This window comes from Brachypodium distachyon, chromosome 2 (assembly GCF_000005505.3).
Source record: "Brachypodium distachyon strain Bd21 chromosome 2, Brachypodium_distachyon_v3.0, whole genome shotgun sequence".
Taxonomy (NCBI): domain Eukaryota; kingdom Viridiplantae; phylum Streptophyta; class Magnoliopsida; order Poales; family Poaceae; genus Brachypodium; species Brachypodium distachyon.
Genome location: NC_016132.3, coordinates 3693854 through 3707920, shown reverse-complemented (window position 1 = coordinate 3707920; position 14067 = coordinate 3693854). Strand labels below are relative to the sequence as shown.

The 14067-nt window shown below is 46.4% G+C and overlaps 2 protein-coding genes across 3 annotated transcripts; both read left to right on the top strand.

Moving 5' to 3' along the window:
* The first annotated feature begins 1110 nt into the window (after positions 1-1110).
* LOC100835106 lies at positions 1111-3487 on the top strand. Its single transcript, XM_003569846.4, has 3 exons — positions 1111-1350; positions 1492-2411; positions 2893-3487. Exons 2-3 carry the CDS (start codon positions 1495-1497, stop codon positions 3050-3052), a joined length of 1077 nt encoding a protein of 358 aa, XP_003569894.1. The 5' UTR covers positions 1111-1350; positions 1492-1494; the 3' UTR covers positions 3053-3487.
* A 1988-nt stretch (positions 3488-5475) lies between these two features.
* On the top strand, positions 5476-10797 carry LOC100827258 (MAR-binding filament-like protein 1). 2 transcript variants are annotated; one of them, XM_010232238.3, is made up of 4 exons: positions 5476-5945; positions 6736-6882; positions 7626-7864; positions 8675-10797. In XM_010232238.3, exons 1-4 carry the CDS (start codon positions 5687-5689, stop codon positions 10487-10489), a joined length of 2460 nt encoding a protein of 819 aa, XP_010230540.1. In that variant the 5' UTR covers positions 5476-5686; the 3' UTR covers positions 10490-10797. The 2 variants fall into 2 exon arrangements, with proteins under 2 accessions (XP_010230540.1, XP_003565429.1); XM_003565381.4 differs by lacking the exon at positions 6736-6882 and having other exon boundaries at positions 5477-5945.
* The last annotated feature ends 3270 nt before the right edge of the window (positions 10798-14067 follow it).

The following is a 14067-nucleotide window of genomic DNA, read 5'->3' as shown; positions in this document are numbered from 1 at the left end:
CAAGGGAGTAATAATCTTGCGGATTAAAATATACTCCTTTCGTCCCACATTAAGTGACTTTTTATTACATGTATCTAGACGCATTTTAGACATAAAATACATTCATATTTGGACAAATTTGAGTCAGATAATATGGGACGGAAGGAGCACTAGGAGTAGCACAAGTTTGAATGGGCTGATGTATAATGCAGCACACGTTGCATGCCTGCGTGACAGTTGGTACCAGTAATGTGTTTCCGGACAAAATCCGTTCACGGTGATTACTGATGGGCCTGTCTAGAAGCGTCTCGAACACGCTCGAATCTACTCTGCTCGCTGATCCCGGAACATCCTATCTCTCCGAGGAGGCCGCGGCATATTCTCTGAAGCAAAAATGGAGCGCTCCTCGCTAGTGTACTTGCTGCATTTCGAATAATTCTATTGAGTGATGGAAATGCTGTTCCAAAATGAAAATGAATCAAATCGCAATTTAGTCAAAATGGGCCCTGGTTCAATGAACCTTATCCTTCAGAACGAAAGACGTGCTACGGAGAACAAGTAATTTTGGCAGATTTTCCTTCCAACCTAGTACTGTATGATACGGAGTACTCCGTATTTTAATCTCTCAGGAGCAAAAAATAAAAGAGAGGATATCCTGCCGTACAAGACATGCAAAATTTGGACAATATCATGGCGTAAGAAATACTACTCACTTGTACGGTTGTACCGCGGGCACGAGAGCTGACGGGTCTGGCACTCTGGCAGTATTGAAGGCAAGCTAGCTACTACGGTATTGTACACGGAGTCGTATAGACAGCATCTCGGCCCCGGCCAGGCCAGGCCAGGGCCAGGCCGTCCTTGGAAGCGTGTACTATACGCAGGATGTATTTATACGGCGTACAGTACAGGCAGCTAGTAGCGCCCCCCCGCGGTTAAAAACGCCGCTGGCCCCCATCCGGCCTCCGTTTCTCTGACATCCATGAATGGCAAGGTGGGGGTGGGTGTTGTCGCTGCTGCTGTGGATGCATTTCGCTCGCCATCTCGCCATCACTCTCTCTCTCTCGCTGCGTCTCTGATTTTGATGCACGCGAAAGTGACGCGCGGAGTAGAGTATAGAGAGTGAGAGTGAGGGAGCATCGATCAGTGGTGGTGGTAGTACGAGTAGTAGTAGAGGCAGCACAGTGTGGTTTGGCTGCCACTGTGTCCGTCCTCCCCTCCTTTGCTTTTTTCTTTCCTTCCCCCTTCTCTCGTCTCTCTCGTAGAGAGCCATTTGCAGTCTTGCGGAGTGCGTGAGAAGGACTAAAGGGGAGAGAGACTGAGAGACCCGTGCTAGCTTTGCAGCGGAAGGGGGAGAGAAGAGGGAAGATAAAGGTGAGAGCTTGTTGGGATGCGATTATTCAAGAACGGTGTTGTGGATTCGGTCGAACGGAGTGGATTTGTGATTTATTTGTTGGGCTCTCGTGTGAGTGAGTGAGTGTTGTTGTTGATTGATTGATTGATCCCCGGTTTCAGGCGATGCTGAAGAGGATGGTTTCGGACCAGGGCTGCCCGGGCTCCTCCTCTGCCGCGGCGGCCGGCGGCGGCGGCGACAGGCCCCGCGTGGGCGCCGGCGCCGGCGGGGCGCTGTTCGCGGTGCCGCGGCTGCTGGTGGGGCTGGCCGCGAAGCAGCGCGCGGCGGACGGCGGCGGCGAGTCGGAGCGGAGCCCGACGTCGCCGCTGGACCCCAAGGCGCTGCTGCTCCGGTCGCCGCGCTCGCCGCGGGCATGGGACTCGGAGCCCGTGGGCCTGGGCCTCGTCGTGGACGCCAACGCCAGCAGCGGCCCGAACCCGCTGCTCAGCCCGCGGCTGCGCCTCAAGTCGCACTGCTCCTCCTCCTCCGCGCCCAAGGGCTGCGGCGGCGGGGGACACTCGCAGCCGGAGCTGGGGAAGACGACGACCATCTCTTGCCCCGCCGGCATGTCGGTGCCCTGCAGCAGGTTCTTCCGCGGGGATCTGAAGTCTGGTCCAGAAACCGCCGCCGCTGGCGCTCACTCCTCCAACGGCAAGCGCCATAGCTTCGACCTCGGCAAGCTCCCGGGCCCCGGGCCGCTCTCGCTGCCGGCGCCGACGATCGCCGGCGGCGGGCCGCGGCGGTTCGTGGCGTCGGTGTCGGCGAGCGAGGTCGAGCAGTCGGAGGACTACACCTGCATCATCGCCCGCGGGCCCAACCCCAAGACCACCCACATCTTCGGGGACTGCATCCTCGAGCCCCAGGCGGTTGCCAAGAGCGGCGTCGCCATGGAAGTGGAGCAAGGAGCCGCCAAGTATTCTTCGTACCTGGTGGTCAAGTGCGCGGCCGCCGAGGACGGCGCCCCTGCTGCCGCCGAGGACTTCCTGAGCTCCTGCTTCGCTTGCAGGAAGAAGCTCGAAGGCAATGACATCTACATTTACCGGTATGTTGTCGATGCCACCACTATATGAAGAGCTCCTATCTGAACCTGTTTTGCTTTGAAGTGCATCATTTTGGGCAAAGTGTGTTTCAGGATCGGGATGTTTTCTGAAGAACCAGCACTTGATCTGAAAGAACAGAGTACATAGAACGAATAACTGTCGTCACATTGTTCATCTGGGGAGCATTTTCGTAAATCCCTTTTGGGAGAAGAAATTTTGCTAAAACTTGAAGGCTTCTGGCAAATCCAAAATGAAGCAGTGCGTGTGAACTGAACGGCATATGCTGAATTACAATCTGATTCCATTGTTTTGGGCCGGATAACTAGAACGATAATGAATGGAGCAAATTGCTTTATGCGTTCATTAATTCATCCGATTGCATTATTTGGGGGAACAGCAGTTCTACCGATGCATCTTCCTTCTTCAGAAAAAAAGGCACAGACTGACCAAATCAATTCTTCTGTGTTCATTTCATTATTGCAGAGGTGAGAAAGCATTCTGCAGTGCCAGCTGCCGGGACCAACAGATCCTGATCGACGAGGAAGCCGAGAACAACACCACCACCATCGGCTCCCCTGGCTCATCCTGCTCGTCGATGCAGGAGGACATCTTCTTCATGGCCGGCATGATCGTCGCGACATGACCCTTCCCCGCGGCGACGATGGCCGGACCGGGACACCATTTTTCGTCGATCGATCGAACTTGCTGTTATTTGATTCAGCGAGTGAAAAGAAGAAGCAGGAGAAACGCCGGTGTTCTTGGTGGGTCATCGTCACCGTAATTAGGCTCCGGATGAGCAGGTGCTGCCATTTTTTTACCAGTCCCGGGCTCTCAAACTCGCAGGGATCTGGGCTTCTTTAGCAAGAACAAAAAAGAAAGAGAGGAGGAGGTCGCCTGCCTGCTTGCCTTTAGTCCATGTAGTTTTGATCCTGAGGCTGCTGGCCAGTGCCACCCATCCTTTTTTCTTCTTCATCTTCTTCTTTCTTTTCTTCTTCTTTGGCAGCAGTGACCATGTCTGCACATTTGCTACACCGCTCTGTGTGTGTGAGAGATAATGACATTGAGCTGCTTTGGGTCATCTCCATTCTCCTTTCTTTCGCTTTGGGGACGAATGATGACGACGATGATGATCGCGGTGGAGAGGACATGATGATGATGATGGTTTAACTGACTTGATTTGCCTGCTCCACTACAACTTAAAGGCCTCTTTTTTCTCTCCATTCCATGGCCTACCAAAACCTAGCTAGCTAAGCCAGTCCTAGGTAATGAATGGGTTAAAAAACTTAACATCAATGGAACGAACAGTCGCCGTAATAACGAGCTGAAGACATTTGGTTGATCCTCAACCACTAACAGTCCGTACTCACGGTAAAATGCAATGCAAACGCTGATTGATTCCCATGTGGAGGTGATTGATCTCGGAAACAAATATCCCGGACCCAAATTTAAAGAAGGAAAATAAATTTTGACATGACTAGCGGGCAGGCCGCACGCAGGCAGAGGGATGATGGCAATGATGCACGTAGTACGAACGCAGGCAGGCAGGGGTTCAGAAACGATCGATTATATTCTGAAGAACTGAAAATAAGGCAAAAGCTAGCGATGGTGAAATCTATGGCGCGAGACGAGAGATCGATCGCTGCAGCTGCGGCAAAGGAATTCAGGACGGTGGATGGATGCATGGATCCAATTCAAATCCCAATCCCACCTGTATAATTTTCTAGAAATGGGTCTCTGCGCCTGACCCTGGCCTGCGCTGATCCCTGGGAAATGAACCTGACAGAAACAGAAGAGAGAGCAATGCCTCCTCCTCACTCCTCCTGTATCGGATTCAGAGCCGTCCCATGCCTCTGCTCTTTTATGGGCGACGTCTGCGTCTTTTTTCCTTTAATCTGGATGCTGATGGATGTGCGTCTCATGCGTCAGCATTTCCGTGTGTGTGGAAATAACAAGCGTGCTCTTACCGTGAAGAGGAGGAAGAGGACGGTGGGATGGATTCACTGGGGCATGTACACCTTTTCTTGATAATGGAAAGTATGCTATCCCCAATTGGCCAAGTTTCTGCGTCATGCGGAGTGGAGGGGTGGTCCATTAAACCCCCGTAGTTTCAACCACTCCAGAACGCAGTAGCAGTGCTAATGTTGACTGACTGACAGTGAGGTTGCTCATCACGGCAAAACTCGAACTTGCGTGACTGTGGCCTGTGGGTGAATGGAGTGGTCGAAACTATGTAGTGCGGGGTAAAGAACGAGCTAGCAACATGTGAATTTGAGAATTTTGTCTAGTATTTTTTTTTAGTCGATGATGAACTCACACTGAGTCAATGACTCGTGTTGTGTTGTTGCATGCCTGTAACAAAAGTATACTTGGGGGTTACTTCTACGTAAAAAAAGTACTACTTCTACTTGGAGGTTTCGGGCAACTATGGCTAGAACGTTCCGTTCTCCAGAATTCACATCTCCTTTAAAAACGCTCATGTGAATTTGAGATATTTTCTCTAGAACCTTTCTGCTAGGCTGCTTTAAATTTGGACGTTGTCTTCTCTAGTTTTTTTTTTTTAGGGGACGTTGTCTTCTCTAGTAGTAGGACGTGGAAGTGAGAACTCACATTGACTCGAGCTTCTTATTTTGTAAGCCCAACATTTTTTAAGGGGGGTATGAAGCCCAATAAAACGGGCCAACTTGCCCGGGGCTTCGCTGGGAGCCCACAAACGCAACAACAAGAAGCCTGCTAGTAGCCCACATTTCCTGGCCCTACCAGGCCGAGCCCACGTCAACACGTGGCGTAATCCACTTACTTGCAATCCGGATGAGCTTACACCTCGGACGCACACCTCCGCAATGCTGGCATGTTCCTCTCAAAAAAAAAAAAAACCAATGTTGGCATGTTGCATGAAATCCCCGATACACCCCTGCAAACAGCAGCTCCCGAACCGCGCGCGAGCACACAATCGGAGGGTATATCCGTCATTTCGCTGACCAGACAACCTCCCGCGCACGGCCAGTGGGCTCCCACCCGATCGAGGTGAAAAGGGCAGGGGTATAAGCGTAATTGCTAAACCCCAAAGAGATTGCCTTTCTCACCAGTTGACACCCACCCACTCTCTCTGTTCCTCCTGCTTCGCCTCCGCCCGCCTCCGAGTTCGATGGCGGAGTCCTAATCCGGCGACTCCCCCTGCACGGCCGCCTCCGCTGCTTCCCCGAGCCCAAAAGCGAGCGCCACCGCTGCTGGGCCGGGAGAGCTAGGGTTTTGGTTTTAATTTGGGGTCGCGCGCGCGATGGGGTACGTCCTCCTCTTGCCGTCGCCGCCGCTGGTGGCCTTCCGGCGGCATCCGTCCTCCGCCGCATCCGGACGCCACCGCGCCCGGAGAGGCGCGTCCATCATCGCGTCGTCGTCCGATGGCGGGCCGTCCCCGGCTCAGGCGCCGGGGTATGTGCTGGCGCGCCGGGCCGTGCTCCTCGGCGTCTCGGCGCTCCCGCTCCTCCGCGACACCGCGGCCAAGGCGGCCGCGCCCAGCAACGGGGGCCTCTTGACTGGTTAGTGCGATGCTCCTACCGTGGATCCGTTTATTCGTGCTATGTGTTGTGTTTCTCTTCAGTTAAAGCCTAATCTGTACAGTATAATATATGGAGTCCTGTTTTAGCAAAATCGTTTTATTTCCGATTTAGAATACAAAATTTGTACAAATATCAGATGGAAAGATCCACCTGACCCTGTGACATAAGAGCCTGAAACCAAGTCTAAGAGTGTGCGCACTCAAAAGAACGCTGTATGCAGAGAGTTATGTTTGGTACATTACTACTACCTATAGTGTTGGATTGTAGAGATTCATGGTATGTTCAATGTCAAGACTCAAGACTATTTGTTTGAAAATGCAAATTTCAAATGTGAATATGTGTTAAATATTTTTCTTTGAAAACTCCCTCAAGGCTCATTGGTTTGTAAATTATTGCTTAGAATCACAAAGTTGGGTTTAGAATGGAAAGGCTTTACATACTCAAACGAAATCTAACCTTGATCTATACCACACCTTTAAGGTTTGTGCATAGGATTTATGGAAAAGAAAAGTCCGTACGTGCAGTGTCGATCAGTTTGGAAATGGCATACACCCAATTGTTTTGGACCATCTTAGTACATCATTCGAATGTCATGGTGCAAGAGGGGTGTGGTCAGCTCACGAGAGTGCTTAGATCTGACATTCTGATGGTATTACTTTGAAAAATTGGAGCTATGCAGATATGCACTCATTATTCACGACTTGTCTCAGTGAATTTTGAGTTTAATTATGGCATATGATCAGACGCCACTTTCCTCATTTTCCCGCAGTTTATGGCATGTTGTTACCCCAAGGTTTTATTAGAAGAAAGGGTTTCCTTGCCCCGAGGATAGATCGTCAAGCTCAGAATTGCTACAAAACTTTCAAGATTGGACGTAATAAAGTCATCTGTAGACCTAACGAGGCCATGCTTGATGGTCAGAATCCCCCCTCATTTATAGGCATACTAAAGATGGTTTTTTGTGTCTATTTTCGCAAACCCTCTGCTATTATTTTCCTTTTGTTCTTGACTTCTGTTGTCTGGTATATATATTTCTCATTAGCTGAAACTCATCATGGTCCCTCTAGACCACTGGACTGGTTTTGATTTATTATTTGAGTATCTTGTTTTTTGTAAATTGGAACTAGGACCTCGACATCAATAGTGTCCTTTTACTTCAAAATGAGATTGTTTTTTATTCCCTTAGTGGTGCTATCTTGGTGCTGTCTCATTGCCATCACACTAGAGTTACCATTCCCTTCATTCCATAATATAATACGTATTAGGATTCCTTCTTTTTTTTCGTGAGTTGGGTTTTACTAAGATAAGCCTTTGACCAAGAATTACTTTATTAATGCGTGTCTTGTAAGATATGAAACCAAGCTATTAGTAAAATTACTAAATTAAGTACTTCTGATAACAAACCAGCGATTCCAATTTCATGTCATGTAAACCACATATTAACATAGTAATTTTGGTCAAATCATTCTCTTAACGAAACCTAATATACCTATATTGTAGAACAGAGCGAGTATTTGCTTATTTAGTGCTTGCATATTAGTACTGCTAACTTGGCAATATTTGTACACATACTCAACACATTTCATTTGTTGCGCATGTGTGATGGCTTGACAAAGTTGGATCAATAGTTGATGTTGCCTTTTCTACCATTCTATGTAGAGACAAAGGAGGTCTCAAAGGTTGATGAACCTCAGCCTGGAGGAACACAGGCAGAAACTCCTCTACTTGAAGCTCCTCAATCTGAATCACCCACACCTGTGGTGGTGCAAGAACAACCTCAAGGGAATCCACTTGCTGGCCTTCTGAATGCAATTGCAGTTGTTGCCTCGGGTGTTCTTGCTGCATTGTATGGTACTTCTCGACAGGAAAAGAAGGCCCTGCAGTCGGTCGTCTCATCTGTAAATCATCTGCAAATCTGTACTTAGTTTATGCTACTGCTGCCTTTCTGATGTAGTAGCTATATTGATTCATATGGCCTTTAACATAATCAAAATCAGGCCTTGCTAGTTCTTACTAAACGCAGATATGCAAACCCCTCCACTGATAATCTTAATTGCAGACTAGTGCTAAACTGCTAATTCATGTATTTTCCATCCTTTTGACCTTTAATCTGTTAGCTAATGATATAAATTGCTAAGTGATCTTTGGAGTATCTGTAACCAGCTGGTGTACGTAACATGTCTTTTAGATGAGCCACCATTTTTGGCCCTTTTTGAAGTGCTCTCTGTACTCGGTATTACGAATATCTTTGTAAAGTCTTGATTAAGGGAGAGCTAGAAATATCCTATGTGCACTGTCTTTGTTGCAAAATTATTGTTGGAGCTTCAGTTCAGGTGCTAAATTAGTATGAAAATTTTGTTAAGTTTGAGAAGGTTGCTTCTGCATTTTCTGAATTTTTCATTCATGATCTTGCCTTCTTATAAATGTAAGGTCTTATTTTATGGAGATTTTGTTCTAGTCGGCTCTTTATGTCGCAAATGGCTAACCCATTTGTCCTTCATTATTATTTTGTACTTCTTTAGCTATGCTTGGACTTGTGTCTCATTCTAGCATGGTCTCCACTTGTTTGACATACATACCTTAAGTTGTTTCAGTCAGGACTCAAGAGTATAACTCAGATTATTATTACGTTGAAGCTTATATTTGTTCGAAATGATCTTTGAAGATGCGATATTTATCTGACATGTGTAAAATGCTACTTTGTTCAGATGGAGACCAAATTGGCTGAAAACGAAGCAGCAATCTCATTGATGAGGGAAAATTATGAGAAAAGATTAGTAGAGCAGCAAGCAGCACGGAAAAAGCAATCGGTGAAGTTCCAGGAGCAGGAAGCTTCTCTTTTAGATCAATTAGCTTCATCAAAAAAGACTGTAACATCGTTAAGCGAAGAATTCAGAAGGGAGAAGACAAGGGCTGAGGAGCTTAAGAATGAAATACAGCGATTAGAGAGTAGTATTGCACAAGCTGGGGATAACAACGATGTGCTTGAAGCCAAATTGACAGAGAAGTTGAATGAAATCGATGTTTTGCAGGAAAAATTAAGTCTTCTCAACCAACAAGCTGATAATAAGGAGAAACGCATCAAGGAACTCAGCTCATCACTTTCTTCGAAGGAAGTGGATTACCAGAACCTGTGCTCTTTCTCTGATCAAACTAAAGAGAGCCTTGAGCTTGCAAATGTTAAAATACAACAACTGGAGGATGAGATTCATACAACTAAAAATGATCTTGCTTCTAAGGCATCTTTAATTGATTCACTGAATGAGAAACTTGAAATATTAAACTCTGCAAAGAATGAAGCTGAGGAAAGAATAAATGAGTTAATAAAAGAGTACGCAGACTTGAAGGCTTCTTCTGAGACAAGAGCAAGTCACGATTCTGAACTACTATCTGAGAAAGAGGATCTACTCAAACACTTGGAAGAAAAGCTCTCTGTTGCATTAAGCGACTCTAGCAAAGACCATGAAATCATTGTTGGGTTGAACAAGGAATTGGCTGCCACCAAAGCAATGCTAGAGGGTGAAGTTGTGACAGTGAATAGTTTAAGAGATTCACTTCAATCCACTGAAGAGACCTTAAGGGATTCCAGAACGGAGGTTTCCAAACTTTCTGAGGAACTTGATGAAGCAAGAAGACTGAATCAAGACCTAGAATTGCAGATTTCAAAACTCCAAGAGGAGTTCAATGAAATGCAAGAAGGTTTGACTTACAAGATTGGAGAGGTAGAATCAGTATCTAGAGCTCTTTCAGATGAACTGGTCTCAGTTAAAGAGATGGTTCAAAAGGGACATGAAGAACTTGAAGCTACTTCTAGTCAGCTTGCATCTGTTGTGGAAGCTCGTGACAACCTGAAGAAAGAATTGCTGGACGTGTACAAGAAGTTTGAGTCCACCACGCAGGAGCTTGTTGAGGAAAGAAGAACTGTGACTACTTTAAACAGGGAGCTTGAAGCTTTGGCCAAACAATTGCAGGTAGATTCTCAAGCACGAAGAGCTCTTGAAGCAGACCTGGATGAGGCAACCAGATCACTAGACGAGATGAACACGAGCGCATTGTCACTGTCTAAGGCGCTAGAGAGCACTCATTCTAAGAATTCCACTCTTGAGGCAGAGAAAGAAGTGCTATCTAAAGCTCTCGATGAAGAAAAGAAGAAGACGATCCAGGCGCAAGAAAATAGTGACGATGCTCAGAATCTTATCTCAAGGCTTCAGACGGAAAGGGAGAGCTTTGAAATGAGGTCTAGACACCTTGAAGAGGAATTGGCGCTAGCGAAGGGTGAGATGTTGCGCCTAAGGCGGCAGATTAGTGCAAGCAGATCCCAGAACACAAAAATTCTCCCCAGAACAAGTGCAGCCACAGAGACGAGCTCTGTTCCCAGAACAAGTGCACCAACAGAGACCAGTCAGGTTGCAAACGAGCAGCCTGTGAATGATCGTAATCAGAAAACCAGCGAAGTTGCTAGTGGGGCTCCCTATACTGTAAAAAGAACCACTAGGAGAAGAAAAGGTGGTGCATCAACATGAATCTGCTTGGAGATCCTATAGAGAAGAACCATATTCCTTTCATTTTGTTAGTCATCAGTTATAACTTAATTTTTGATACTACCATTGTTTGCAAGGTAGCTACGTAACCATTTCTATTATTTCATTTGCTTCTTTGTAACATTCCAGACTTCCAGTTCCTTTCTTGTAATTCCCGTGTCATGAGTTTTGGAAAATTGAGGGTTTAGATGTGTACAGATGTATTTTTGAACGGTCAACGTGGCGGTGAATTCTCCTATTCGTGGTTATGTTGAATTGTTCACATATATATCATTTGATCATTTTATCTACTTTACAGAATCACTTTTCTTATCTTTTACATTTTTGAGCTGAAGTTTTCTTACATTAACTGCCTATCCAGCAGTATTGCTTATTTGAAATGCAGTGTCACTATCCACTTTGTTTCACATGCTTTTAGGTTAACCTACATGCTTTTGATTAATTACTCCCAGTGCACAATTTTGATATGCTGGAGGCTGATCTGGTTGTTTCCCGGAGATCGAGTTCTGTAATCCCCGCAGTCAAGTGGTATTTATCTCTCTATCTCTCTCATTTCCCTTCCTCTCTCTCTCTGCAACAATTGTTGCATGTGCTCCCCATACTTCTGAAGTTTTATGCACACTGGATCTTAACTCACTCTTGAATACTCTTGGTTGCTGCTACCATTGGGTTTGAGGGAAACATGGTGTCCCAATAAAATCCCATTGCTTCTAAAAAAACATCCCATTGGGTTGCATATTTACATGTTAACAATTTAGTTGTGCTGTGTACAGGGTAGGATATACCAAACCACAGATGAGTTGGTGGTGACTAGACCAAGAAGCAAACAACCAAAGTACATTGCGATGCTGCTGGCCTGGCTAAAATAGCTGGCACGAGGGGCTACATTGCCAGGTTAGGTTGGATTCCTTCCCGAAATTAATCCCTTCTTCTTGCCCTCCTGTCTTGGCCTAATTTTCTTTGCTTCTAATAATTGAGCTTTTGGCTTCATGTGTCACACACACACGCGCACGCGCGCACATACACTAATTGTCTGTACTGGTAGAAAATGGCCATTGGGATTTGTTTCAGTTATGGATAATGATGTGAGGATCTCCCCTTCTTGTCTGGGTGACAACCTACGGCATCGGGGGCTTCCTTTTTAGGTAGTCAAGACAGAAAATGATTGTCAACATGGGAAACCTACTTAGAACTGTAAATATTGTTGTCATACCTGAAGAAGCTGTTTCCTGTCCTCTGGTACCTACCCAAGTGATGGATCAGTGAGTAGAAATCCCAGTGGACTGTAGAGATTATTTTCGACTAGATCATGTTATCGCTAATTTTGCAGTTCACTGCCTGGTGGTTTCTTGTAGCCGCATGCGCTAGTTCTTAATTCCGAGCACATTGAAAGGATCTGCCATCTTAAATGAGCATGACTGCTTGATTTTATCCAAGCAAACCTTTTGGGTTTGTAATTAGTTATTCCTCATGTGTTTAGTTCAAAAACAGTTGTTGCGAACATTTGTTTACCTGCCTATTTTGTCCTGGATTTCTTCTTCAAAAACCACAATAAGGCAGACTGGATATTTACGGTTGTTTTGATCTGCATATCCAGCACTTATTTTAGTTTAGTACACTGAGTTATGATAGTCTAATTACTTTCTGGTGTAAATGCATTAAAATCTCAAAAGGTCTTTGACCTCCCTTTGGTAGTCTATATTTACACTGCTGAATTTCTGAACCTGCCTGTTGTCAGATATGCTAGCATGTCAGCAGCAAGAAAGGAAGGCATTCGTGGTGTATGCTGAATTTCGACAAATTTGACCTAAAACACAAAGAAATTTGAAAAATGGACTCCTGACGAAACTATTTCACAAACCTGACCCTTTCGTGTAGCGCCCGCATACCGGGCGTTAGACCTGCAGTATAACGCCTTGTGACCGGGCGTTAAACTGGTGCCAGCGTGGTGACCTCGGGGACCCACGGCAAGCCATTATAGCGCCTCGTTCACGGGCGCTATACTGGTAGTTTAGCGTCTTCACACCAGGCGCTATACCCCCCTGCACTAAAGCGGCCGAACCGCTCGGGCCAGAGGCTCACGCACAGAAGGGTTCGGCCCTTGCCTCTCCCGTTAGAACACAGCGGCGGCGGCGGCGGTTCCCCTCCAAATCTCTCCCCCGATTCGTCCCAATCTCCGTGGATTCCGGTGGCATTTGCGCCCCCCCCCCCCAGGTATTCTCCTCCGATCCCCTCTGTTTCCTCTGCATTTTGCCCTAGAAATTTGTGTACATTGAGGGTTCTAGTTGGATTTGGGGCAAACCCTAGTTTATGTAATTGCTCAAGAATGTTTGGTCCGAATTATGGAATGGTATTTAGGGTGTCTAGTATTTGGATATGTAGCACTTTCTTGTTGGATATATTTGGGGCAAATCCTAGTATATGTACTTGGCCCAAAAATGTTTGGTCCGAATTATGGAATGGTATTTAGGGTGTCTAATATTTGGATATGTAGCACTTTTCTTGTTGGATATTAGTCAATCTCAGGGACGTTGATGGATGTTTTCCATTGTAATTATATTCTAGATGGCAAGAATTGTTCATGTTCATCACGTGGACAAAGAGGCATTTTTGGGAGGCAATGTAAAGGCGGACACGGAGGAGCGAGACTTGGTGTTCGATTTTAGTCCAACCTAAGCCGAGCTATTGGAGGAAGTGAGGCTTGAGTTGCAATGGATGGACCCAAGTGACGTGGTAGAGTTGGAGGGAAGACATAATGTTGGGTATGGAGTGCACCTCCGTTGGAAGACAATGCGCATATCTTCCGAGCAACGTTGGGAGGCATACAAAGAGACGGTGACCCAATCACAAGACAAAGCTCTAGAGATATTTGCTACAAGAAAGGCCGATGTTGGCAACACTACAATGAGTCGGCCTGAACCTGAAGAGACCGAACATGAAGAGACGCAACCATCAAGCTTGATGACAGACGAACAACCTGAACCGTGGCTAGAGGAGGACGATGATATGCATGACAATAATGTAGGTGATTTGGAGGCATATTGTGAGCAAGAGGACATGGACCGTGAAATCCCATTTAACCGAGTATTTGCATCGGATTCGGATGAAGATGGTCCGGAGGAAGAAGTTGATGAGGATGGGTTGACAGCCAAAGAAGCTAACGATTTCAAGGTTGTAACTGGCCGGGATCCAAGTATACCATTTTTTCGTGATGTTAGCCTGGCGGATCAGGCCGTGGTTGACGGTGGCGAAGGGTTCGTGCTTGGACCTAGGCCAAGTTCCCATCGGGATGTGACACAAAGACGGTATGGCATTAAGGCTGGTTTGAGGTTCCAAACATTGCTGGAATTTAAGATGTGGATAAAGGAGTTCTCCGTCAAGCACCATCGACCGTACAAGGTTGTACTCTAACAACAAGATTCGATACACGGTTAAGTGTACCGAAGATCGTTGTCCATGGATTGTCCGTGCAAGGCCACATAAACTAGGGTCCGAATGGTACATCATGAGTTGTTGTGCTACTCACTTGTGCGATGGAAAGAACATAGATGAACCTACGG